The sequence below is a fragment of the Enhydra lutris genome, unplaced genomic scaffold (genome assembly GCF_002288905.1).
Source record: "Enhydra lutris kenyoni isolate GAN:26980312 unplaced genomic scaffold, ASM228890v2 scaffoldscaffold35, whole genome shotgun sequence".
NCBI classification, from domain to species: Eukaryota; Metazoa; Chordata; class Mammalia; order Carnivora; family Mustelidae; genus Enhydra; species Enhydra lutris.
The window spans coordinates 1,557,259-1,580,993 of NW_019154119.1; the positions used below are offsets into that span (position 1 = coordinate 1,557,259).

The following is a 23,735-nucleotide window of genomic DNA, read 5'->3' on the forward strand; positions in this document are numbered from 1 at the left end:
AACCTCGTGGAATGAAATGATGACTTTGACCCCATTTTGTTAACAGTCGACCTAAAGCCATCATTCAGCTTGAAAAGAAAATGGGAAACTGGACCCGGAATCCACATTCCACCGCCTAAAGAAATCTAGTGGAGGATAAAATGTTTCAAACTAGTAAGCTGTTTAAAAGCTTTCCCCTCTATCCGAAGAAGGGAACCATAGAAGGAAGGAGTGAGTGCAATTGAATGAGAGCTCTCAGGGCTGGAAGGGGGCTCTGTCAGCCTCAAGTCCTGCCTCCTCCTTTGAAAGATGAAGAAACTGATATGCAGAGCAACCCAAGGTCACATGGTGTTTGACACCAAGCTGGGATGAGAACAGTTCTCCTTATCCCAGGTTTTACCATCATCCCTTAATGCTGGCAGTTTTATGTTAAAAAGATTTGTGTTTTTGCTTCTTTGGAACTCAGAGGCAGGCACAAACATGGAGAACCCATCCATACCCATGGAGATGACCATCCTCCCCACCCACGAATATAGGCCAATGAACACACACATCCCAAACTTTCAACTCTCCTGGCAACTGGGAAGTCTGGAAATGCATTGGTTGAGTCTATCAGATCTACATCGGCAGGTTTTCACACACACCCCCTCCAGAGGTTGTAACATAGGAGATCGCAGGACAACATCTGTCAGGTAGCATATCACCCTGCATGGAATCTGGGCAATTAAGAATCCCAGCATTTTAGCGTCCTTTCGGATTCTGAGGTAGATGTCTGAATTCTTCCCTCTTTCCTCGCATAGCTGGGCAGATAGACACTTCCCCCAAATGAGGCTGCAGCCCAGAGATGAGAACAAGACACTCTCCAAATTCCTGGGCCCAGGTGACAAGGTATATGACAGGTGTGGTGAACACAGTTGTCTCTATCTTTCCTTCCCTTTCTGTTTCCTGTCAGCAAAGGGGGCTAAGAATAGTTGCCATGTTCCTGAAGCATCAGCAGGATTTGTGAGCTCATGTTTGTGAAGCAGAGAGATAGTTCCTTGTCAAAAACCCAGTTGCTGCTGAGACAGGTTTGTGGGCATTGTGGAGAGATGGCAAGAGAGAGGCTGCTGGCTTTCCCCATGCATTGGGTCTCTCTGTGGCAACTGTGGATGCTGTGAATCCAAGACCTCAGACGGGGCCCCCAGACACTGAGGCAGTGGGCCTGAAGTTGCCGAGCCAGCCCCTGACTCTTTTCTGGAATGGCTTCAGGGCCACCCTCTTGAAATCTAGGGAGGGCCCCTGAGTGCCTCAACAAGAAGGGGCTCTTAAAGTTGGGGAGGTCATGCTGGTGGGCTCCAGAATGGGTTCCAGAACCCCAGTCTTTGTGAACTTCCAGGACCCTCAGCAATGCCACTCCTACTCTAGGACCAGAGCCAGAATAACCTGTGGGAAATCAGGAGTCAGATGTTCAGACCCAATTGGGCATGACCATTATCAAAAGCAGGCTTTGTCTTTGACTAAGTAAATACCCCAGAGATAAGAGTCGGTCAGGGCATAACACTGGGTCAGGGAGAGGGAAAGACAGGAAGATAAGATTTAGAACCAGGTTTTTTTTTTTTTTTTTTTTTTTGGTTAAAGATTTTTATTTATTTTTTATTTGACAGAGATCACAAGTAGGCAGAGAATCAGGCAGAGAGAGAGAGAGAGAGAGAGAGGAGGAAGCAGGCTCCCTGCTGAGCAGAGAGCCCGATGTGGGGCTCGATCCCAGGACCTTGGGATCATGACCCGAGCCAAAGGCAGAGCCCAGCCCCAGGAGACCAGGGGAGGGACAGCGGCAGAACCTTCATCCAGGCAAATAGATGGCAGGTGGCCATGGTCCGGGGCTAGACTGGGCGATCCTTCACTGGGCCATACGCAGCGGTCAGGTGTGCAAGCTCCCTTCCTGGAGCATCTCACCAAAGGCCTTAGAGGGGCTGACATGACTGCTCTCTTCTAGGTTCCATGGGTCCTATGCCAACCTGCACTACGGCTTCCTTCCTGATGCCCTGGTGGACCTCACGGGAGGAGTGGTCACTAACATCGACCTGACCTTTCCTTCTGACCTGGTGACGATGGTGAAGACAGCGGCCAAGGCAGGCTCCCTGATTACCTGCGCCACCCTGGCCGAGGTGAGCAGACTCGACTCCTCACCCAGGAGTATCTAACCACCAGCCAGTTCAGCTAGTAAGGGGCATGGCCAAGCGGGCGCCATGGGGCGCTGGCACTGTGCCTGATGTCATCCTCACAGCAGCCCTCCCTCTGAGACACGGGCTGCAGAATTCACTTACAGAAGAGGAGATGGGCTCAGAGAGGCTGAGGAAAACTCTCAGCCTCACACAGCCAGTAAGTGGCTGAGCTGGGTTTGAACGCTTATGGCCTGACCCTGCGGCCTTTGCCTAGAACAGCCGTGTGACCAGGCATAATGGGGTCCGGAGGGACTGGGCAGCCCTTTGATTCTCACTGGCTCCAAGGGCGGCATCTCAAGGTCAGTATGTCCTCTCCTGAAAAGCTAGGACGACCCTCCAAATTATTTTGGAGTCTATTCTGAGACAGCCAGCTCCCTATCCATGAGAATATTTCCTGCATTCTCTAAACATGTGGGCTTTGGGTCACGCCCCCCTATCTGAAACACCCCCCATTAACTAGCATGTACTTTAGTTGCTCACAGCGTAGGGGTGCTGGGTGTTCCGGGCTCCTACAAGACACCCAGCCGATGTGTTTTGTGCCGCCTGTCATTGATGAGGGACTGGAGGAGGAAGCAGTCCACGTTGGCCTTGGGACTCTGGGGTTCTGTCAGAAACGGGTTAGTCTCTGGAGGTATGACACGCCTGGGGCCTCAACCACCCGGCAGCCGGCAAACTCGGTCCCTGTAGAAAAGACTTCCAGGAGCCTATGCCTTTCCAGTGCCACAGTTTAGCTGCTGATTGAACTGTGCTTCTCCGTTCCTCTGAGGAACCTGTGAATGTGTAATGCTTGGTCTCCTTTCCTCCTCTGAAGCCGACAGGTGTGGCCAGGAGCCTGAAGAATGGCCTGGTGAGTCAGCACGCGTACACCGTGACTGGAGCCGAGCGGGTAAGTCGCCCGTGGGGAGTGTCTGGCTTTCTTATTCCTCAAAACAGGAGTCAGCATCCCATGTCCTCAACAAGCCCCCACCCGGCCTCATTCCTTCCATTCATCCAGAAATTCTGGTGCCCAGCATCTTCCTCCCCCAGGGACCCACCAGAGCTCTTGCGGTCCTTGCGCTGATCACAGACGGGCTGAGTGTCCCGCTAGACTGTGGGGTTAGCCCAGAAAGAAAGAAGAAAGAACCACCCAGACGACTAGGGCAAGCCCTAGAAGGGTTTATGTACCAGCTAAACTGCTACCATAGAGGCCCTCTAAAAAACAGGGGCTTAAATAAGATAAAGTTCATTCCTATCTCAAGGAAGCAGGTAAACCCAGAGCTGATAGCTGATAGGTGACTCCGCCATCGGCAACACGGGTTCTCCCTGTGAGCCCAGGGCAGCTGCTTAAGGATGGCCATCTTCCATCTAGGGAAAGGAAAAGAAGCGAGGGGATGCTTATATATTCATATAGAAGGCACCCATCAGAAAACACACATACCGTGTCCTCTCAGAACCCGTTGCTCCGAACTTAGTCACGTGCCACACGGAGGCCCAAGGGAGTCTGGGAAACATCCTGTCTAGACTTTATTCCCATGGAAGGGGGGAGGACAGCTGTTGGAGGACAGTGTACCCCCTTGATGCAGACATGGACCTGGGGTAGATAAAAGCGTATGTGATTACTGTGTGCAGTATCATTTGGTCCTGAAAACATGACTGAGGTCCAGCCTCCTCCTTTCCTAAGTGAGAAGCTGAAGCCTGAGAGGGGAAGGTCAGGGTCAACACAGCTACTTAAAAACGCTGGGCCGGGACACCACCTGTGTGGTAACTGTGCTTTCTGGCCTTGAGACAATATCCCACACAGGTTCCCTGTCTCTATTTCCCACCACTCTTTAGGCCTAATCATGTCCTTGAGGCCCTGAGAGGCCATCCCAAGCTCCAGGGTACACTTTCCACAGGTGTTTATGACCATAGAATGCTGAGCATCGGGCACTGTTTCTGGCATGGGTTCTCATCTTTGCCTTCCTTCTCTCTGTATCAGTCTGTCTCCCGTCCAGTGACCCCAGGCCCTTGCTCTGTCGTTTTGTGTCTTGGTAAGTATTCCACAAAATAGAGACACTATCTTCTGTCTCCTGTTTTTCTCCTTAAGGAAATGCATCACAAAATGCTTTCCTCTGCACAGTACCTGGGAGACGGTAGGCACCTAATCAATGCTCATGAGATTATGGATGAGTGCGCTTGCATGAGTGGGTAAAAGTGTCCCACTGTGGCCTATGAAGATGACGTCACTGAACCTCTGCGTCCATCACAGAATGGATGGGAGGCGCTCAGAACACATTTCCCGCGAGCAAGGAAGAGATCACCCTGATTAAGCAGGGAAGACCCCAGTCACAGTGGCCCCAGATTCTCCTCCTCCAAATGCTCCCAAGCCCGTCTCAGAATTCTCCATGGGGGCAGCCAGTGCCATCATCGCACCAGGCCACACGGGGACATGCCGCTTCCCACAACTCCCGTCCCAGATGTGCAAAGTCCAGGCTAGGGATGACAGATTGGTTTCCTTGTGTGTCAGCCTTGATCCATTGACACTGCTGCTCGGATGACGGTGTCGATGAGACTCTGGCACTGCTTCCAGATTTGGGGAAAGAGCTGTGATCGATGTGTGATCTGTGCTGGAACAAAGGAGCTGTGGCACCAGTGTGATGTCTCCGCCCTTCCTGGGAAAGGCCCTTTCTATAATGAGACAGCCCTTGGTTTTAATCTGCCATGAGCCCTGAAACCACTTCTCCTAGGACTAATCATTCACAACCTGCGGGACTAGCGTTTAAGGGAATCCATCGGAGGAAATAATCATCCTGAACTAGATAACCTGCATCAACTCTTCCCTGGGCGGGGGGGGACCCTTTCTGAGAGCATGGCCAGGGCCAGCGGTACAGTGAGTGGCCAGGAGAGGTGAAGCAAGAGTGAGTTCTCAGAAGCAGTCATGACCTTGGCCTTGAGTGTGACCCCTGAACCTCTCTGCCAAGGCCCAGGAACTCGACTTGGTTGAAGATTTCTCCTCCAAAACGAGGAGGTCACAACTGACCTCAAGTGCTAAGATTAAACCAGCCCATAAATGCAGTGTGTTTCTTAATCTGCTCATCCTCCTCTGGGCAGGACACAGACAGGAAGATAAATGAAATTGGCATATTTCATTACACACCTAGCGTGGGCGGTGACCCCCTGGGCAAGGGGTGAGTGTTTATCTGCATGCCTCATTGAGCTCTGCTCTCAGCTCCGTCGCTTGCTGGCCGTTCTTCTCCCCTATGCCCATCTCAGCCCCGACTATGGCGGGCACTGAGGGTGGCTCATTAAGCTTTTTGGGCCACCGGGCAACCATTTCTCACATCCCTGCTCCGTGGGCTCCACCAGGCACTGACAGTTAATAAATACACTGGGCGCGAGACCTGGAGTGCCTGGGTGTGGGGAACCCAGGTCTGTGCCAGGAGCCCCCACCCAATCCCATGCAGCTTTAAAAGCCAAAGCACTTTCCCTATAGGGCCAGCCAGATGGAAGTGGATGGAAGAGAACCTTATCCAAGCCAAATTCTCTTGGCCTGTCTGACCGAGTTGTTCCTACATGGTATTGCCCTACTGGTGATGACACGGGCCTTGGCCCCGTGGCACAGGGGTCAGATGCAGAAGTCAGGGTTGTGGCCACACCCGAGAGTGGTCTGGGTCCTGGAGCAGCTGTAACCTTTATCTGCTCCCATCTCCAAATTCAGAGCCTGGCATGGGATGAGAACTCTTCTTCTGCCACTTACACTGTGGCCTTGGGAAGGTTGCTTAACCTCTCTGGTGCTCAGTTTCCTCCTGTGCAAGACAAGCGTTCTATAAACATCCACTGGCAGTTTGAAGGACAGAAGGTGCTCCAGCGACACTGGGCTCCGAGCCCCACCTCCATATGCGGGGTTCTCCTCCATATGGTGAGACTGCCCTCGGGGCTGTCTCTGCTGCCTCTGGCCTGGAACCACGGAGCAAGTGGGCCCCTTCCCTGGCCCCTACAAGGACTCGGCCTCCACGGATGACCTCAGCACCCATCAGCGTCCAGCGACAATACACAACCGTGCTTTAATTCCTCTCACCAGGCTGAGGGCTCCTGGATCTGGGAATGTGGGTTCAAAGGGTTGAGTTCATTTTGTTGTAACTTATCAACGGTCCTGGACTTTGGCCTCTGTGGTCTGAAGGAGCCAGCCTCCATATTGGGGGACTGATGCTGATGGTGCCTGGGGAAGGAAGGAAAGTTCAGGTCATCAAGGTGCCTGCCTGCCAATAGTGGCAAGGTGACAGGAGGCCTGGGGCAGTGCCAGGGTGCAGGTGTGGAAGGGCTAACGTCGGCTGTCTTGAATCAGCCTCCTCCGTATCCTCGCTCAGGACCACGAGGCGGGAGACCCCGGCACTGCTCCCAGTGGGCAGGAGAGCAGCTGCATCTGTGGAACAGAGATGCTGGTGGGGGTGGGGGGGGCGGGAAACAAAGCCTGCAGGAGGTTGGGGACCCATCAAGATCTCCCTTCTGCAGCCCGCAGCAACGTCCTGTGCTATATATCTGCTATGACATCTCAGCCCACCCACGTTCCAGGAGGTCTTGTCCGGAATGATGAAGCTGTGTCTGCCCTCCGAGGTGCTGAGCAGAAGGAGGGGCCGTTTTCTCCTCTTTCATTCCAACTCCATGCAGGCAGCACAGGGACATTGATTTTTTTTTTTTTTCTTTCAATTTTTCTTCTGGCAGCAGCCAAATGAGGTGAGAAGTTAAATTAGTCCTTGGAGGTAAAAAGCAGCTGTATCCATATCCCCTCTTTCTGCTGACTTTCGCTGGAGAGCGTTGACAGATTCTTTTTCTGTTCTTTGCAGATTCAGACCTGGAGGAACTGGGAAGATCTTATCCGCCTGTGGAACCCCTGGGGCCGCACTGAATGGAGAGGACGCTGGAGTGATAAGTATGGCTTCCAAAAACCTCTCTCCAGCCTTCCTGAGGGCCTGGTGTGCCAAGAGCCCCTGCCCCAGGAGGGCGGTCTCTGTCTCACCTGCTGCGGATCTCACTGTCCATTTCATACCTATGTGTGGCTGTCAGTCCTCCTCCCATTCCCATGATGCCATTCGCCAGGGATCTATTAGACCCCTACTGTGGGCTCCCCGCACTAAGTATACTGTGTTAGGGGTGCTGTGGGATATGTACAGATGATGAGACCCGGTGTCTAGCCCCCAGAAGGTTACAGTTTAACCCCTGTGAACCTACGTACCCAGAATTACTTGTTTTTTTTAAAGGGTTGAGGAAGGAGTAGGACATATGTTAAGTCCTACTTGGCAGAGAGAGATGGAGAGAAGGAGCCTCATCCCATAAGGGATCCCATGGGATTTTTATCCTGATGACACCATCAGGAAAAGAATTCATTCTCGGGGGAGTCGGGGAACTGAGGCAAAGTTCTGGCCGCCTGGGTTGTCCGTCCTCCCTACTAATCTGGACTCTGATGTATAACCAGTGTCTGGACTCACACCTTGCTTGTATAGGAGGAGTGAACGGAGCTGAGTGAGTGTCAGAGGCCCCTTGGCCATGTGCCACACGGCTGTGCTCTGCCCCAGCTGGCCAGTGGGGACACAGCTGTGTGGTCAGTGGTTCCCTGGAGCCAGGCTAACATTTCCCAGCTGCCAAAAAGACTGATCCTTGGTCCCCATCCTTTGCTAAGGATGAGATGGTTATCCCTAGAGGGCCAGCTGGGGACAGGTTACCTGCTCCTCGGGCAGCCAGCAGGGCAGGTAGAGGCAATGGTGGAAAGAGAATAAGACTTGAAAAAAAATGCCGAGCATTCAAACAGACAGGTGAGCAACACCCAACAGCAGTGAAAGTCAATACAGGGAGAAGCAAGTTCTGGAAGACAAATGCAGAGTTGGCCAGCGTCCCTGCCCTACTTTTAGGCTGCCCAGAAGCTGACCTGATGCCACAAGTCAGGCTATGGCAGGGCCCACTCTGATCGTCTTTGAGCCCCAACAGCTGGCGTGTGCCTGCTCAACGTGGATACTCGTCAAATGGAACATGAACATACATTGAAGCTGGGGGTAAAAAGGGGGAGCAGGCAGAAGAGGGGGAGCAAGCAACATGAATTCATAGAATGAACCTGGTGGGACCTCAGATGCGCCCTGGAGAACAGAGCAGCTGAACCTCCTCCCCAGAAGGGGAATGAAATTACAACACCATGAACCATGAACAGTGTTGCATTTTCACTCACTGTTCCCCCTTCTCCTTTTATCTTGCCTCTATGCCTCCTTCCTTCCTTTGCCTCTTCCAAAGTAAATCTTAGCAACTTCTGGCCTTTGCCAGTTCTCTTTCTCAGTTACCACCCCCAGCTGCCAGTATGGCCCAGGGGGCGATGTGATTAACAGAATCCCTGACTCAGGGCTGGCTGCTGGGGTTGGAGGCTGGAAGGGCGAATGTCAATGACACATTTGCCTGGGGTGGGAGATGAGGCAACAGATTCAACCTCGCCTCCTGTGTTAAATATCTCGTGACTGGTGAAGGCAGCAGGGCACCAGGCATTAGGGAAAAGTTTCCCATGGGCTGACGTGTTCAGGGCAAGCTTCACAGGTAGAGTCGAACTTGAGTTCAAGCAGGAAAAAGAAAAGTATCACCAGGTGGGCAGGGATGTACAGACCACTGCACTGAGCCAGGAAGGCTTACGGTGTGTTCAGGGCCAACAGAGGAACCCAGGAGAGAAGTGCTGGGAGCTGGGACCAGAGACCCCAACGGCAGCTTGGGAAGTTGGGTTTCTACCCCATGAGCTTGGGATTTCTGAAGGCCCTTCAAGAGGGCGAGACCCATGCAGAGCAGGGAATGGGGAGGTGGGCCAGGCCGTGCTAGCTCTGAGGGTCACATACCTGGCTGTGCTTGGGTTCACCAGGTCCCCCCAGAAGCGGAGCCATTAGAAAGTAACAGGTGATCAGATGATCACCATCTCCCTGCTTTCCAAGGAATGGAGAGGGATGGAGAGAGCTGGATGGTCTAATCTCAGCCATAATTGAAATTTCAGACGCACACACTTAAAGGCAAACTTGCATGAATCAATGGCATATTGATTTATACTACATTTATTTTCCCTTACACACTGCAGAAATTATAATTATCACTTAATTATAAAATTGCCATTTTACAATAACACATCTGACTGGCTCAGCCTACAGCCCGAAGTGTGGGTGGTGGTGCCTTCCTTGCTCTCCCGGCACAGAGCTGACCCAGGTCCTCCAAGAAAGACACAAGCCACTTCTAGAGAGAGATCAGTGACACATTGTGCCTCTGGGGGCTGTTGCTTATGAGCCTGTCTCTGCTATGGGGAGCAGGTTGAAGAAGGGACAGCTGCTCGCTTCTGCCTGTGAGGGCCTCCTCCTCTACCACACACCCTAGGACTAGCTTCTGGAATACATTACCCTAGTGAACTGGGCAACTTTATTCATTAGGCATGCTGAGAACTATTGCATGTCTGAGTGTTAAGGCAGTGGGTTCACTCCTGTGATGACGTAATGGTGAGAGCGTGTCACTGAGCTCATGAAGCTCAGAGTCCGGGGAGGGATGGCGAGAAATAAAGAAGCACCAGAAACACGGGGTTCCAAGTGCTGAGGCAGGAGTGGTATGGCTGCCATGTGTGTTCTGAGGAAGGGCAAGGACTCTCAAGGTGGTTTGGGAGTACCATGGGGGGACAAGCAGGGTTTCCAACAGAGATGGCTTTTAGGAGGAAAGCTGAGTGACATCCTCAGGTTACAGGGCTGAACGGAGGAAGAACATCCCAGGCAGAGGGAGCCTCACCACAAAGGCCAGGGCAGACCAGGACAGGTATTTCCAAGGAGATGAAGACGTTCGTGTTCTGAGTGCAGAATTTCAGTGTGGGGTGTGTGGGGAAGTGGGGAGTTCCTCGGGGAAAGCTGGAGAGGGAGGCAGAGGCCAAGGTTCTGTTTCGGGAGCTTGAACTTCATCCTGAGAGGACAAGGGAACCCCGGATGTGTTTTAAGCAGGGAGATGTCAGAATCTGATTTCTGTTCTAGAAAGATCATTTGGATGGCCATGTGGAGAGCAGATAGGGAAATGGGCAGGACTGCATGGTGGGAGACTAGTGGGAAGTCCAAAAAGGGGATGAGGGTTCGCGAACCGGGAGAGTAGCAGGAGGGTTGGAAGTAAGCCGATGGCTTTGAGAGGGGTTTCAGAGGTGGAATTGTAAATCACCACGACTTGGTGGGTGCTCGCCTGTGGTGGGTTGAAGGGAGGAGTGGCTTCTCGCAGTCCCGCTCTGGCACTGGGAGAAGGCAGAGGGCAGTTTGGGATAGGCGGGTTTCCAGGTCACTATGGGCTCTGGTGGAGATGTGGCTTGGCCCATAGCATGTATCCATCTAATGCTCAGGAAAGAGAATCTGGCTGGAGACCATTTGGAAGCCACCAGCATAGAGACAATGACAGATTCTGTCACTAGGTAGAATGACACCCTCCGCCCGCACCCCGAGAACTCGTGGAGGACAAGTCTCCTGCTGGGGCACGTTTTGCAGAGATGCAGTCCTTCGGGAGCTCTCAACCCTGTGGTCTGTGTCTCCACGCTCAGGTCTCTGGAATGGCAGAAAATCCCGGACCAACAAAGAAGACAGCTGTATGAGAATAAGGAAGATGGCGAGTTTTGGTATTTTTCTTTTAAGACTATATTTTAAAGCTTTACCTATTGCCCACACCCTCAATCCCTACCCCTTTTCCTAAACCTTGGTGGGAGTAGGGATTAGCTTTGCAGAGACCTAGGTAGAAGGAGACTATTTCTTTTTTTCCACCAAGACACACAAGCATTGGATAGGAAATTATTTGTGTGCTTTCTCTCTGTGTGAAAGGGATTTCATTTCTGAAATATTGGAACTTCCAGGAAATGTGAATGGTAAAGGGAATATTGGCCCCCAAGCTTTGAAATCAATAGTTTCCCTGAAACCAGGATGCTTGATTATCACATCTGTGTGTTAGGACCCACAATGTCCCCCTGGAGCTCCACAGTCTTCTAAAAGAGCTATTCGGTCTTAATCTCCCAGTCCTGACTCTAGAGCTCTGGGTGAGACATCCGTGTCCTCGCCCAGCAGCTATGGAGGACCAGATTTTTTAAAAAACACATTCTCAGCCATGTGCTCACATCTTAAAGGATAATAAGGACATTTCCCTGAGAGGTTACATTGTTTACTTAGTAACATATTCAAATGGATTTAGCATGTGTGAAAAGGAGACTGGGTCTACAGAATCAAGAAGCAGAGAGACAAATGTAAATTAGAAAGGAAAAATATTGCCATTATCTCTATTTTGATCACAGTAGAAGGGGGGGTTATTTTTTTTCCTATTTTTTTTTGCCCTTTTTTAAAATTTAAATTCAATTAGCACATTCAATTAGCAATAAAGCACATCACTAGTTTCAGGTGTACTGCCCAACAATTTGTCAGTTGTGGATAACGGGATGAGCACTGGGTGCCAATACAAGGTGGGATTTTAGATGTTGAGACCATTTTATTCTGATAAGGATCTCAACAATGAATTTGGTGGAGGGTCAGAGGAAACAGTAGTTTTCCTGGCACCATATGGGACGCAGAGCAGAGAGAGACAGCAGCCATCCTTCACAGCCATGAGAGGGACTTGCAGAACTCGGAATTTTATTCAGTCCTGTCCTCCCAACCACAGGAGGGAGAAGTATCCTTGACAGTGAGTGAGGCAGGCTGAGGCTCTGGTCTTTGGGTAAGATGGGGTAAATCTACGAATACTGGAACTGACAGACAAAGGTGGACTGGAGAGAAGGGCACCCCCCACCCCAGGGACGAAACCAGTAAAATGATGTTTATAATCTGCTTATAACAGGATGTCATGTCAAGATTTCCGAGACAACTTCTCCTGCCTGCATATATGTAACCAATTTCCAGTCAGTCTAAACCAAGGAAACGTGCCTCATGGAAGATGGTCCCAGATGATGTTCAAGAACAGTGAAACTCCAGGTAATACCGCAGGTAGTTATGATGTTGGCAATTCTTCTGACAGATGGAAGCAGTCAGCCCTAGCCCTGCCCTGGCTTCAAGTCTCAGTGGCCTTTGGTTCTAGACCATCAGCCTGAATTTGAGAGAAATCTTCCAGTCTAAAGGGACAGTAGTTGTTCTCCAAGGGAAACAGTTGCTGGTGGGCTGGGTGGGAGAATCTCATGTGGGCCTCCCCTTCCCTGTCATGCCCTCCCACTGTCCTACTCGCCTACACCTGCCTCCCAGGGGGAGGACAGGCTCACTGCTCTTCAGTAATTACACAGGACTGGGGAGCTATGGAAAGAACACTAGACAAAAGTTAGGGCTTGTGTGAAACCATCACTTTGCCCCATAAAGCACCATCCAGACATAAGAGAATGTTCCTGCCCCATGTTGGTGGGTGTATCCTGCCGCCACACCCTGAGATCCCAGAGGTGGGCACCTCAGAGCCTGGACTTGGGTTCCCCTGAGATGAATTTTATTGAGTGTGACCTTGGGAGGGTCACATGTTCTCCCCGCACCTCCTGCTCCCCATTTGCCACACAGATGAATGAACTAGCTCCCTGTGAACGTGAACCTGAGTATTCTTACACATTCTCAAGAGGGGAAGCTATGCAAACAAGTTTATGTGTGTGTGTGTGTGTGTGTGTGTGTGTGTGTGAGAGAGAGAGAGAGAGAGAGAGAGAGAGAGAGAGTGTATGCATGTGTTTGCACTTAGACATGACCATTCCCTCTCCTTGGCACCTGCCTGTTGAGAATGGCTAGCTTGAATGACCCACAGGTGCCCCTCTTTTCAACCCAGGATCTTCACCCTGCTGGTTAGAGAACCTTGGCACCAGGAGGCCATGGATGGACTCTAAGGAACTTACCAGTCACACTTGGGCAACTGACTGACCTTCTAGAGCTTCAACTGACTTTGGGGCCAAAGTTCCCTTCCCTGGATATAGCACATATCAGTGAACTACGCAAAATGATACACTGGGGCTATTCTTAGATATTCTTTGCATGGAAAAGAGGGAAGGGAGCCAGCAAGCAAATACCCACTGGGCACTGCTAGGTACCCATGAATGCATCATCTTGTTCAGCCTTCACAAGGAGGAGCCTCTGTGCTTCCCCATTCCCCTCTCAGAGCTTCCCAACATGTGACCCTGCTGATGTGCATTCATTCCTCTCTATCTTGACTTGTCTTCATTCTTCCATGTATTTGAATCTACCTTAATTAGTCACCTTACTTCTGTCTCTTGCTCTGGCTCTGATGAGCACACCTGGGTAGTAGAGTACTGCGAGTGGCCATCCCTCTGCCTCTTTGTTTCTGTCTCCATTGGTGCTTGGGGATTAGCTTTTCGGGGATCTGGTGGTTATCACCAATGCACAAGCTCATACATACCTGAGAATTCTGACATTCCACTTATGACAACAATAGCCCTCAACTTTACAGTTAAGGAAATATTTTCACCAAGTGGGGAACATACTTCCCCTCCTTGCTGTTAAGAGGAGGAGACAGAGGCTCACAAAATGAAGAAGCTTGTGCAACAACTGGTAACTGTGGGGACTGGGACCCAAAGCCTTAGGGCTCCAAATCCAGATTTCCTAACACAAGCCACAAGAGCTTTCTGAACCAGCATGGCCCTGGTCTAGCAATGGCCCTGGTCTAGGAGTCTTAAAGAAGCCAAACTGAGCTCCAGTGATAGCTCTTTCTCATGCAGAAGGAATTCCGAGGGACACGCAGTACATCTTCTCTGTGCCAGAAGGCATGGAAAGCAACAATGCCATCATGTCCATCAACGTCATCTTGCAAAATTTAAAGGCAAAAGACAAATTTCCACTAAGCCTCAATGTGTTCAAGGTAAGATGGCCTGCACCAGACAGTGCTTACCTTTCAGACAGTTGTGCATTCCTTGGGCAGAGAGAGCAGCTGACCAGTCTGGGAGATTTCACTGAACTACCTCAGAGATCAAACCCAAAGGGCCCTAGAGTTCGCCTGGTTCAACTCTAAAATTACAGGAAAACCTGGGCCTAACAGGAGATCAGTCTTGACCAGGCTTACAGTGGGACACGCCTCCTTCCGGTATAACTTAGCATTTCCTGGTATGCTGCAGGCTCAGACGCTTGTCAGCCAAAAAGTAGTCCGGTCCAAGACCAGCTGTTGTAACAATGCAGATTCCTGGGACCATCCCAAACCTTCTGAATCTGAACAGAGTCTGAAAATCCACCTTGTAACAAGTTCCCTGGGTGCTGTTTATGTGCAGGAAAGTTTGACAGTCATTGACTAAACTTTGGGAGGAGTTTAAGCAAAAAAACGAATCCTGGCTCTAAAACCAGGAGGCATGTTTTTCTCTTGTATTTAAACCAAAATCCAGAATCCAGTCATTGCTTGGTGGTTGGCTTGCAAGCATCTGCTTGGCCATTCATCCAAGGTCAGGTTTTCCTCCCCGCCTGGCCTCCCCTCCCCCCATGCCACTCCCAACAAGCTTCACAGTTCTTGGGGGACCATCCTTCCACCCACAAGTCTTCACACACACCCCTGTGAGGAGGTCATCAGGGAGTTCGTTTTATAAAATATTACTTAGAAGTGTTGCAAAAGAGAATCTGATACCTCTGCTCCTACCTCCTTTACCAGCTAATTTAATGCATCCCAAAGATAAAGTGAATGGTTCTTAAATCATATAGTCCGCACCCTCTCTGGACTAAGGTAACTAAGATCCCACAACCATCAAATGCTGGGTTCCCTGTCTTTATGGTGGGACTGAAGGAACCGAGGCTTAGCAAGTAGAGGGACAAGGTCTCAGTTAATGGCAGAGCTGGGGATTAGGCACCAGCTGCCCCCAAGCCTTCAGTCAAACATAGCCATCACCTCTGTGGCTGGGGCTCTGAATTTAGCATCTCTGGGAATAATCTCCATTCCTGTTCACTGAGCTGAAGGCAACAGTCAGAACCCCAGGTCAGCCCATGTGTGCCGGGCAGGGCTCCTGGGTGCTCTGCTCACGCTGGAGCAGTCTTGAGTCCTGGCTGTAGTTCACGCCAGTGAGAAGGCTTCACAGTGATACCGTGTTTCAGAGTTTGACGTGTGTTCACATTCATTGCCTCAAAAATCATTTTTATAGATGTGGAAGTCAAAGCTGAGAGAGCGTAAGCGACCCGCCCAAGATACAGCGAGGAGGTGATGGGAAAGTACTTGATACCGTAACTCCTGGTCCCAGGCTCCGGCCTCTCAGCGGGGCTCAGACGCTTGCTTTCCTCATGATGCTCACAGCTTGAAGGAAAACAATGATTCCAGCTCTCGAAGGAGGAGAGCTCTTTGGGTTCTGTTCTAACCATGTTTCCACTTCCCAGTTTCGTGAAATGAATGGGAAAGAAATGGTTCGGGTTTGGCACAGTACTTCTGAGGTGTCTAAAACCTGCTGAGGCCACCAGAGAACATTGAAAGAAGCAGCAGTGGACGGTTGTCATTGTCCTCACCACCAGGCACCTGAACACTCTTCCACTTGGTGGAAGGCAGGGCCTCATTTCCCACCACAGCAACCAAAGAGGACAAATATTTTCTCTCCCCAAACCCTGGATTGCAAAGGGGTAGATATGCGAGCCAGGCTTGTCCAATTAGGTGCTCCTCTCATGCCCACTTCCCCCATCCCCAGAATCTTGGTCATTCTGGGTTTGGACTCTTGAGGTGGGACCAGCCAAAGGATTATCCACAGCAAATCTTGGGGCCCAGCAGCATCCATGCAGGGAGATCCTGGGCATAGCTGTCCACCCTGCTTCCCACCCACTTTCCCAGCTGCATTCTCTAGACTTCTCATAAATGACTTTTGCTCATCCCATCCTGGTTGGTTTCCTTTGCTTCCAGCCAAGAATCCCAAGTGATTCAGGTGCATTCTGAGAGGACTCTCATTCTCAGAGTCTCTTCGGAGAAGAACAAAAGAAAGGGGAAGGGGAGGAATTGAGCCATCTGGTCTACCCAGCCAAGACTGATTAGTTCTCTCTCTCATGATGAGAGAGTAGCAGGAGAGGGTAGTCCTGCTGCTCTCTCCTGATGAGGACCACTGTCCTCTTCTGATGAGAGACAGAAGCCCAGAGAGGGAAAGAGGGCTGCCTCAGTGCATAACTAGGGATGCCGGTCCCATTGCCATCTATGAGTCTGGTGCCCCAGAGCTGGGCATCACAACAGGCTTGTGTTACCTGATTTTCCTGAAATCTTTAGAGTTCAGGAACCTGGCGCAATTGTAATCCTACCTATTTTTAAATGCTGCCAAGCCCATTTGTCTGCTCTTCAGCCTGAGATGCATTTCTCAGCTGTGCTCTTTGCTAAAAAGGCACTCAGACCTGTGGTCTCCTCAGGCTCCCTGGAGGTCCCAGGGGAGCTTTCAGGATCCTGATTGAGTTAAACACAAAAGAACTGTCCAGACCATAGCAACTCAAGAGACACTTGGGTTTCGTTCACAGTTTAGCTGAGAAATACTCTCTGTGCATGCCAGCCACCAGACTCTCCGAAGTCTGCAGGGCTCCGCTGGTGTTTGTGGGTACGTGCTGCTTGTATGACCGCTACGTACAGCGCTCTGGTCCTGGCGTGGTCCCGTGACTCCCGACTCCTATGGCAGCACCATTCTCCTTTCATCATAACAAACACGGGTGGTATACCAATAGGTGGGGAAAAAAGACAAGGGTGGACAAGCCATTTCATCTTCACCCCAAACCTCCCCCTTTCAAGGCTGGAACTTTCCACCTCCCTTCCGGCTCACTCTTAGTCTCCAGAGAAGTCTGCCTGGGCAAATCAAGCGGTCTGTGTACATGGTTTTGGGGGGCTGGGGGGTAGGATCAGTAGGGGAAATGAACCGAAACCCACACCAACAGTGGATGACAGCATTGGGCGGTGGGTCTTAGTCACCAAGGAAGCAAAGCAGCTTGCTTTCTTCCCACCTCCGCTCGTTACACTGCTGGGAATGTTTCCACAACCATAAAACGGGGTCCCAGGGTCTGCTTTCAGGGTTACAGGGAATCACCTTACGCGTGGCAGGGTGGCTTAAAAATGGGCCTGCATCTCAGTATTTCCTTCTGCCACATGGAAAGACAGGATGTAGGTATTTCCCTACTCAGACACACATGTACATTCCCTACAAACTCCGGGAGGCCTAGAACAAATTCCCACCATGTTTTACAGGGGCGTGGTGGAATAAAAGAAGTTTCCTCGCATTGGCGCTCCTGATGCTGGGAAACTGACATCTGATCTTGTGTCTGTCTTACCCCCACCCTATCGACATCTCACTCTTCCCTTGATTTTATCACTGTTGCTATAAAAAGTAGCCACACGTGACTGAGCCGACAAAGGGAGACTCTCCCCCTCCATTTTCTTCCCCCTCGAGCTCCCTACAGCCTACAACAGGTTAGGTGTTCTCTTCGCATCTCTGCACGGGGAATGAGTCATGCTCCCATTCCGTGGGGTGTGCAGGGAACAGGCTGATGGTAGGAAGAAGGAACGCAGGGCCCGGAGCCGGGCTGCTGGAATCTGCTTACCTTTGTGTTTTGGTTTAGGCTCCTGAACCTGCCTTTCTTTTTCTTCCCTGCAGGTCGACCCCCAGGTATGACTCAGCGCCTTCTCGAGCCTGTGTTCCTGTGTGTTGGTAAACCTCCACGCCCCTTCCAACACCAGGATCTTCAGCACATTTCTTGCTATTCCGTGGCTGCAAATTTAGTCTTGGTTGTCTGTAACCGATACAGACTTAGAATCTCCAAACAGATCAACCATGCGGGACATATTTTTGCTGTCCTGGTCAAAAAGTTTGACCCCTCGAGCTGTTCTTTGGTTTGAGATCTAAGAGGGGCTGCAAACAAGAAACCATCCTTGAGAATTTGGCCTCTGATAGATAAGACCGATGCAGGCAGTTCTTTCCTCTTTAGAGCTAATGGCATCTTGGGGGGACGTTAGCCTCCTATTCTTGGTGAGCCCCCGAATCCACCACAAACAGGGGGAGTCCTCTGCAAATGTACCTGCAGGCCATAGCTAGCTTCTCTTCCAACCAAATTGCCACCTCTCCTGAGCTGGTATTCTCGACATTGGTACAGGGTGATTTAAGAGTTAGGATGAAGGACAGATGTAGTTCCAGGCACACAGACCAGTTAAATGGATGTGGGCTCTGCAGGGCTATGGCTGCCAGGTGAAGTGTGTGTGCCTGGGGACCAAGGATGTAGCCGCAGCCAACAGGTGGTACCCATAGCATGCTTCTGGTCCAGGGAAGCTCCTCTAGGCCTTTCCAGGGGTGCCCCAACAGGAAGACAGAAGCCAGGACAGGGGTTCTCTAAGCAGGAATTCAGAAGCCCAGGAAGAAACTGGGTAGCAAGGCAGCCACTGACACCAGTGGCCCTGCCACAGAGCTGGGTTCAGGATCTGATCTTTATTTCCAGCACCCGGGTCATGGGAGTAGAACTTCTGGAAGGGCTTTGAGGGAGGCACCCAGGTGCAAGGAACAAATCTCCAGAGCTAGAGGGAGGGGTGGGAATTTGACCCAGGAAAAGGCACAAGCCCCATCCCTAGAACTACAGGGTCAAGTCGGTATGCAAATAGGCCTGCAGTAATTGGATGCTGGGTCTCTGTGCACTAGACCAAGAGCCTCCCATCGTGTCACATACTCACACTTTTGCCTGCCCCTGAGCAAGCCTGCTCTGGGGGATAGGGACTCCGGACAAGGCTACAGAAGTCTAATGGAGAGAGGAGGGCAGGAGAGCAGGGAAGCAGGGGAATTCTGAGTTGTAGGAGGCCCACACTCTTCTGTACATAGTGCCTCCCCATGAGCACATGCATGTGCTTACACACACACATACCCAGAGCCACAGGACAGTGCTGGCTTTCTGGAGAAGAATCATTCCCATCACTGCTTTTGCCAGAAGGGCTCACACAACTCAGACTCCAAACCTGTGGGGTCACTGTTAGCATCAGCAAAATCACCTTGGAGGCTGCACCCAGCCCTTGCTGCCTACGTGGGACAGTGACGGGTCTCCTGTCTCATCTTGTAGACCAGCCCTGCTCCCACCCCCTGAAAAGAAATTCCCCCTTTCTCCCTGTTGCTCCCCAAGGCAGAGCTCACAAATAATCATTTCACGCTGTGTAACCACTCTAAATGGAATCCCCGTGCTCGATTGTATTGGGGAAAATTTATTTAGTAAGGGGTTTTTATTATGTAATATGTATGTGACGTCTGGTAATGGGAACTGCATTATATTTATTGTTTTGTCTCTAAGAAAATATTGAAAGAAAAGGAAAATGATCAGAGCCCATTATTTTCCAACGAGAAGGAATTCCAGGGCTCTGCTGGGAAGACAAAATGGAGAGAATGAAGGAGTCCAGCTCTGCAGAGCTACACAGTCCAAAGGGTCCTGTAGAAGGTTCAGGAGAGAAGGGACGTCAGGGGCTCCAGAAGTAATTCAGTTTTGGGACAATTTCCTTGGTTTCCACGGAAGTCTTTATAAGCAGAAAGAGAAACCCCCAAGCCCAGGATTCTGTGGGATTTAATGAGATAAAACCATGTTTTATCTCATTAAATTAAAAAAATTATTTTAAAATTAAATTTAAATTTAATTAACTAAAATTTTAAAAAACCGTATTTTTTTCTGCATTCATTGTGGTGTTAACATCTATATTAAATACTAGCCTGAATTTTGTGGCATTCTGAAAATCCAGGTAAGCAGGGTCTTCCTTTTCAAGGCCTGTAATGCAGTTTTGGTGAATGGAGAGAGGTCTGGAAGGTGGTGGGTCTCTCTTGGGGTCTGGGTCCATAAAACCCATGGGGCTTTCTAACCATCTTCATGTTTTCCTCCAGTTCCAGCACTACCAGAAGTTGCCACCCACCTTCTTTTCTAAATTCAGAAATGCTATCGAGGGCATAGTTTCCAAAACCAGGGGCAGCCTCACTAAGCGCTACAGTCTGAGCCCTGGGACCTACGTGGCGGTCACTTCTGCCCACAGTGAAGCCGTTGACTTTTTGCTCCGAATCTTCCTGAAAATGCCAGATGGTGACAGGTACACAAACTCTGGGCTTCTAAATGTTTGATTTCTCTTAATTTTATAAAAACCCATGGCATCATCTTGGGAAGCAGGTACTGTGTCAGCAGGAGACATGGCACGGGCCTCGTTTGCAAGAAGCTCACCACGAAGGGTGGCGAGAGAGTCTGACCCAACAAGGAGACCATGAACAGGATGGGGCGATTGCTTGGCCAAAGTGCAGAGTTACATGGGAGGACAGAGGAGAGGGACCCGCCTCAGGCAAGAGGAATTGAGGAACGCCTCTTGGAGACAATGGCATTTGAGCTAGTCCTTGATAGAAAACGTAGTCTGATGTTTAAAGAAAAAGGTAGTGCAGGTAGAAGAAAAAAAGCATGAGCAGAAGCAGGAACAGGGGTGAGCCCAGGACCTGTTGAAGTATAGGCAACATCAGCCACATGCACAGGAAGGTTGTCCGTGGCGGTCATGGCGGTTGTCTGAAATGTGACCAGAGCGGGGGTGGGGTGCATCCAGGAGACAGTGAAATATGGGCCTGAAAGACAGAGTCCAGTGGTGGAGAGTCTTTAGTGCTAAGTCAATGGTCAAGACTGGGGTCAGCAAGTACACATCCTCCTGGGCACCTTAGCCCCTGTTGGGCATGAGGCAGACATCGGTGTAGTCACAGCCATCTTTCCAACTGAGCTGGGACAGAGCCTCAGTTCAGTCTGCCAGGTAGCCACTGCTCCACCAAAGTTGGAACATAAGACCAAGCTTATCTGCCATCTCGGCCGTGGGGGTCACTGTCTGTGTGTATCCTGTTGTGCAAAGAACCGTTTGCTAAACGGTTTGTAGACCCGATGATGGCCGGTCAAAAGACTGGACACGTGGTGATGGTGCTGAGCTGTCTGCTGTCATGGCTGCCCCCTTCACATCCCTCTGTGCTGAGGGCCCTTCTCTCAGATCCTTGGTGTAAATGTCCAATGCCACCCTAGGTTGTCCTCCACTGCAGTCTTCCTTTAAATAGTGAGTCATTCATCCTTGTCCCACTGTTCCCTGCTTTTCTAGGAACCTGGACAACAATTTCAACCTTACGGCACTAAAGGTGGGTATGTGAAGGTTTGGCTGGAAGGCTTCATTGGCTGCATCCTATCCCCAAGAACTTCTGTCTCCTTCTTACCTCACTGACCGATGCAAATAGAGACACCATAATGAGCTAATGAGGCTCCAAGGGGCAGGGCAGAGTGGAAAAGACCGAGCCTCCAAGGTCAAGCTGGAAACTTCTTTCCACAGTCATCTTCTTTCCACAAGTTTAGGTGTTCTCATTCCCCTACAAGTTTTATCTGATTGCTGGAGGAAGCTTCTGTCTCAGATCCAGGTGTAGGGAATGGTTCTCGTGCCTTCGTTGCACCAGACAGATAGCTTCTTTCCCCATAAATTTGATATTGACTATTTTTCCTTTGATCCAGGGGAGTCTTCCAAAAAATAGCTCCCAGGAAATCATCTTCTACAAATACGCTCAACAGGTACAGTACCTAGCACGGGGATGAGTGATGGAGGGACCCCAGGCCCTTATCAGGATACAGAGAAGAAAAGTGCTTGGTGGGTCATTTTATCAGCCTCTCTCCCTGCATGTCTCCAGAACTGATCTGGCTTCCAAACACTGGAGAGAAGTGGCACCCTAGCTGGGTGACATCCAGGCTGGAAAGCAGACCTTGGTGAGGGTGGGGCTCATGCCGGGGGTGGTGGTATTTTGAAATCTTTAAACAAGTAATTGTCAATACCCCCTGAAATCTTTCCTTCTGCTCTGCCACCTTCCTTGGCATCATTCCTCCCAGGAGCTAGCCAGCTCCAGAAAGCACCAACGGTGTTTTTCCTGCCAAGCCACCTATGTGCACGGAGGATTTTCTTAATGGTTTAATAAACCGTTATAAAGAACTCCTTGACGTGCCAGGATAAAAGTGGCTGCCAAGGGCTCTGCACGATGGGCCTTTTGCCATTAATAGTCATGTTGGTTTGGGAAGAGCAAAGTGATAGATAGATGTGGCCATGTGTATGTTGCCAGCCTTGTGCCAGGCAGAGGCCAAGGACAGGAAGGATGCCAGTCATTCAGAGGGCTAATGGGGTAACTAGGAGGCAGCTTAAAAGGGAATTATTCAGGACGCCTGAGCCCAGAGGGAAAAACAAGGAGAAATGAAGAATGTGCCTGTTGTGAGGGGAATATGTTTCAAGGAACTGCTCAATATGGACCTCCTTGACATCAGTATGGGCCCAGGATTCAGGTCCACATCTGGGCTGATTCAGAAGACACTTCACTTGATGCAAGACAAGGTCTGCCCAGATGATCATCTCCAGTCTGTGAGCTCCCAAAGCCGGGATGGCATCATATGCATTCCTTGTCCCCAATATCTGTCATTGTCCTTGGCCCAGAGAAGGTGCTCAGTCAATCTGTGTTGAATTAAGACAGATTAGCTTCCCCAGAGCAGATGTCCAAACTAAGTTTACTGCCCAAGGCAATCAGCAGGACCTAATTAGGATACCTGAGACCAGGCTTCCTTCAGGGGCAGATGGCAAAGTCCTTGGCATGTTTCAGGCACCTGCACATCTGAAATAAATAATATAATTTGTCATATGACAAATGGTCCAGATTCCCTCTAATCAGGGTTTTTCCAAACAACCACCAAATGTCTCCTCGTAGAGGGTAACTGGTAGCCCAGATGGGGCCTTTGTAGGAATTAAAATAAAAGACACAGGCAGCTTTGCGCCAAGGTGCACAACTCGGAATTGGAATAGACTGGACCGCACCCCCTTTTCATCCCCTGGCTGAGCACCCTTGAACAGGGCCCAGCTGGCATCGTTCCGCACAATCTGTGAACTACCCTCAGGGGTTGTATCCTCAAAGGAAAGTTGAAAGCAAATGCTGGTGTATGCACCCACTCAGTCCTGTCTCCCGATCTCTTGTATCTGTTTAGCCTTAAGGGAATGCAATGAGGTGCTACCACTGCCGTCAGTTACCTTCATCAGCCATGACAGTGGTGACGGTCCTATAACCCAGGGTTTGCCTGGGAGAAAGGAAGGACATGTTCAGCCTCTGAGCCGAGTCATGCCTGTCTATCCATTTTTCCAAATGGCAAACGTACCAAATACCTAGGACGTTCCCAGCTCCATGCTAAGATTTGGGAACACAAAGCGTCAGTCCTCAGGGATCTTATGTTAACATGGTGGAGAGAGATGTGCAATTCTTTGGGTAGTTGCTTAAGGCAGTCTTCATCTCCATTCCTATCCTCATCTCCTCAGACATTTTGGTCCAGGTCAGGGAGTGTCCTAGGATGGAGAGACATGCAGAAGGAAGGAGACATGGTCCATGTCTCAAAGCTACTTGTATTCTAGGAGGTGACTCCACATAAGTTAGAGTTCCTTGCCAACTGCTCTGCAGGTTGGGTGCCATGATTCTTTTGAGGAAAAAACTCTGTCAATAGTGGACACACAATGCTGGCTTTCCTGACATAACCCAGCCAGTGGGATGTTAGAGGGATGACCTGAGGGCGGATTTCAAACACTGGCCACATGTTCTTCTCAGGGACGTTCAAAGGGGTCCTCCCCAGAGGACAAGCTGAGGGACTGCTTTTGCTT

General features: G+C 50.4%; 1 protein-coding gene across 1 annotated transcript in view; it reads left to right on the plus strand.

Moving 5' to 3' along the window:
* The window catches only part of LOC111154175 (calpain 13), a 49,196-nt gene that overhangs the window by 17,121 nt on the left and 8,340 nt on the right, over positions 1-23,735 (plus strand). Inside the window, exons 5-14 of the mRNA XM_022513608.1 lie at positions 1,955-2,126; positions 2,995-3,069; positions 6,986-7,071; positions 10,711-10,785; positions 11,985-12,130; positions 13,843-13,982; positions 17,698-17,709; positions 19,945-20,144; positions 21,171-21,207; positions 21,572-21,628. Coding sequence (XP_022369316.1) covers positions 1,955-2,126; positions 2,995-3,069; positions 6,986-7,071; positions 10,711-10,785; positions 11,985-12,130; positions 13,843-13,982; positions 17,698-17,709; positions 19,945-20,144; positions 21,171-21,207; positions 21,572-21,628 — 1,000 coding nt within the window. The remainder of the gene's footprint in view (positions 1-1,954; positions 2,127-2,994; positions 3,070-6,985; positions 7,072-10,710; positions 10,786-11,984; positions 12,131-13,842; positions 13,983-17,697; positions 17,710-19,944; positions 20,145-21,170; positions 21,208-21,571; positions 21,629-23,735) is intronic.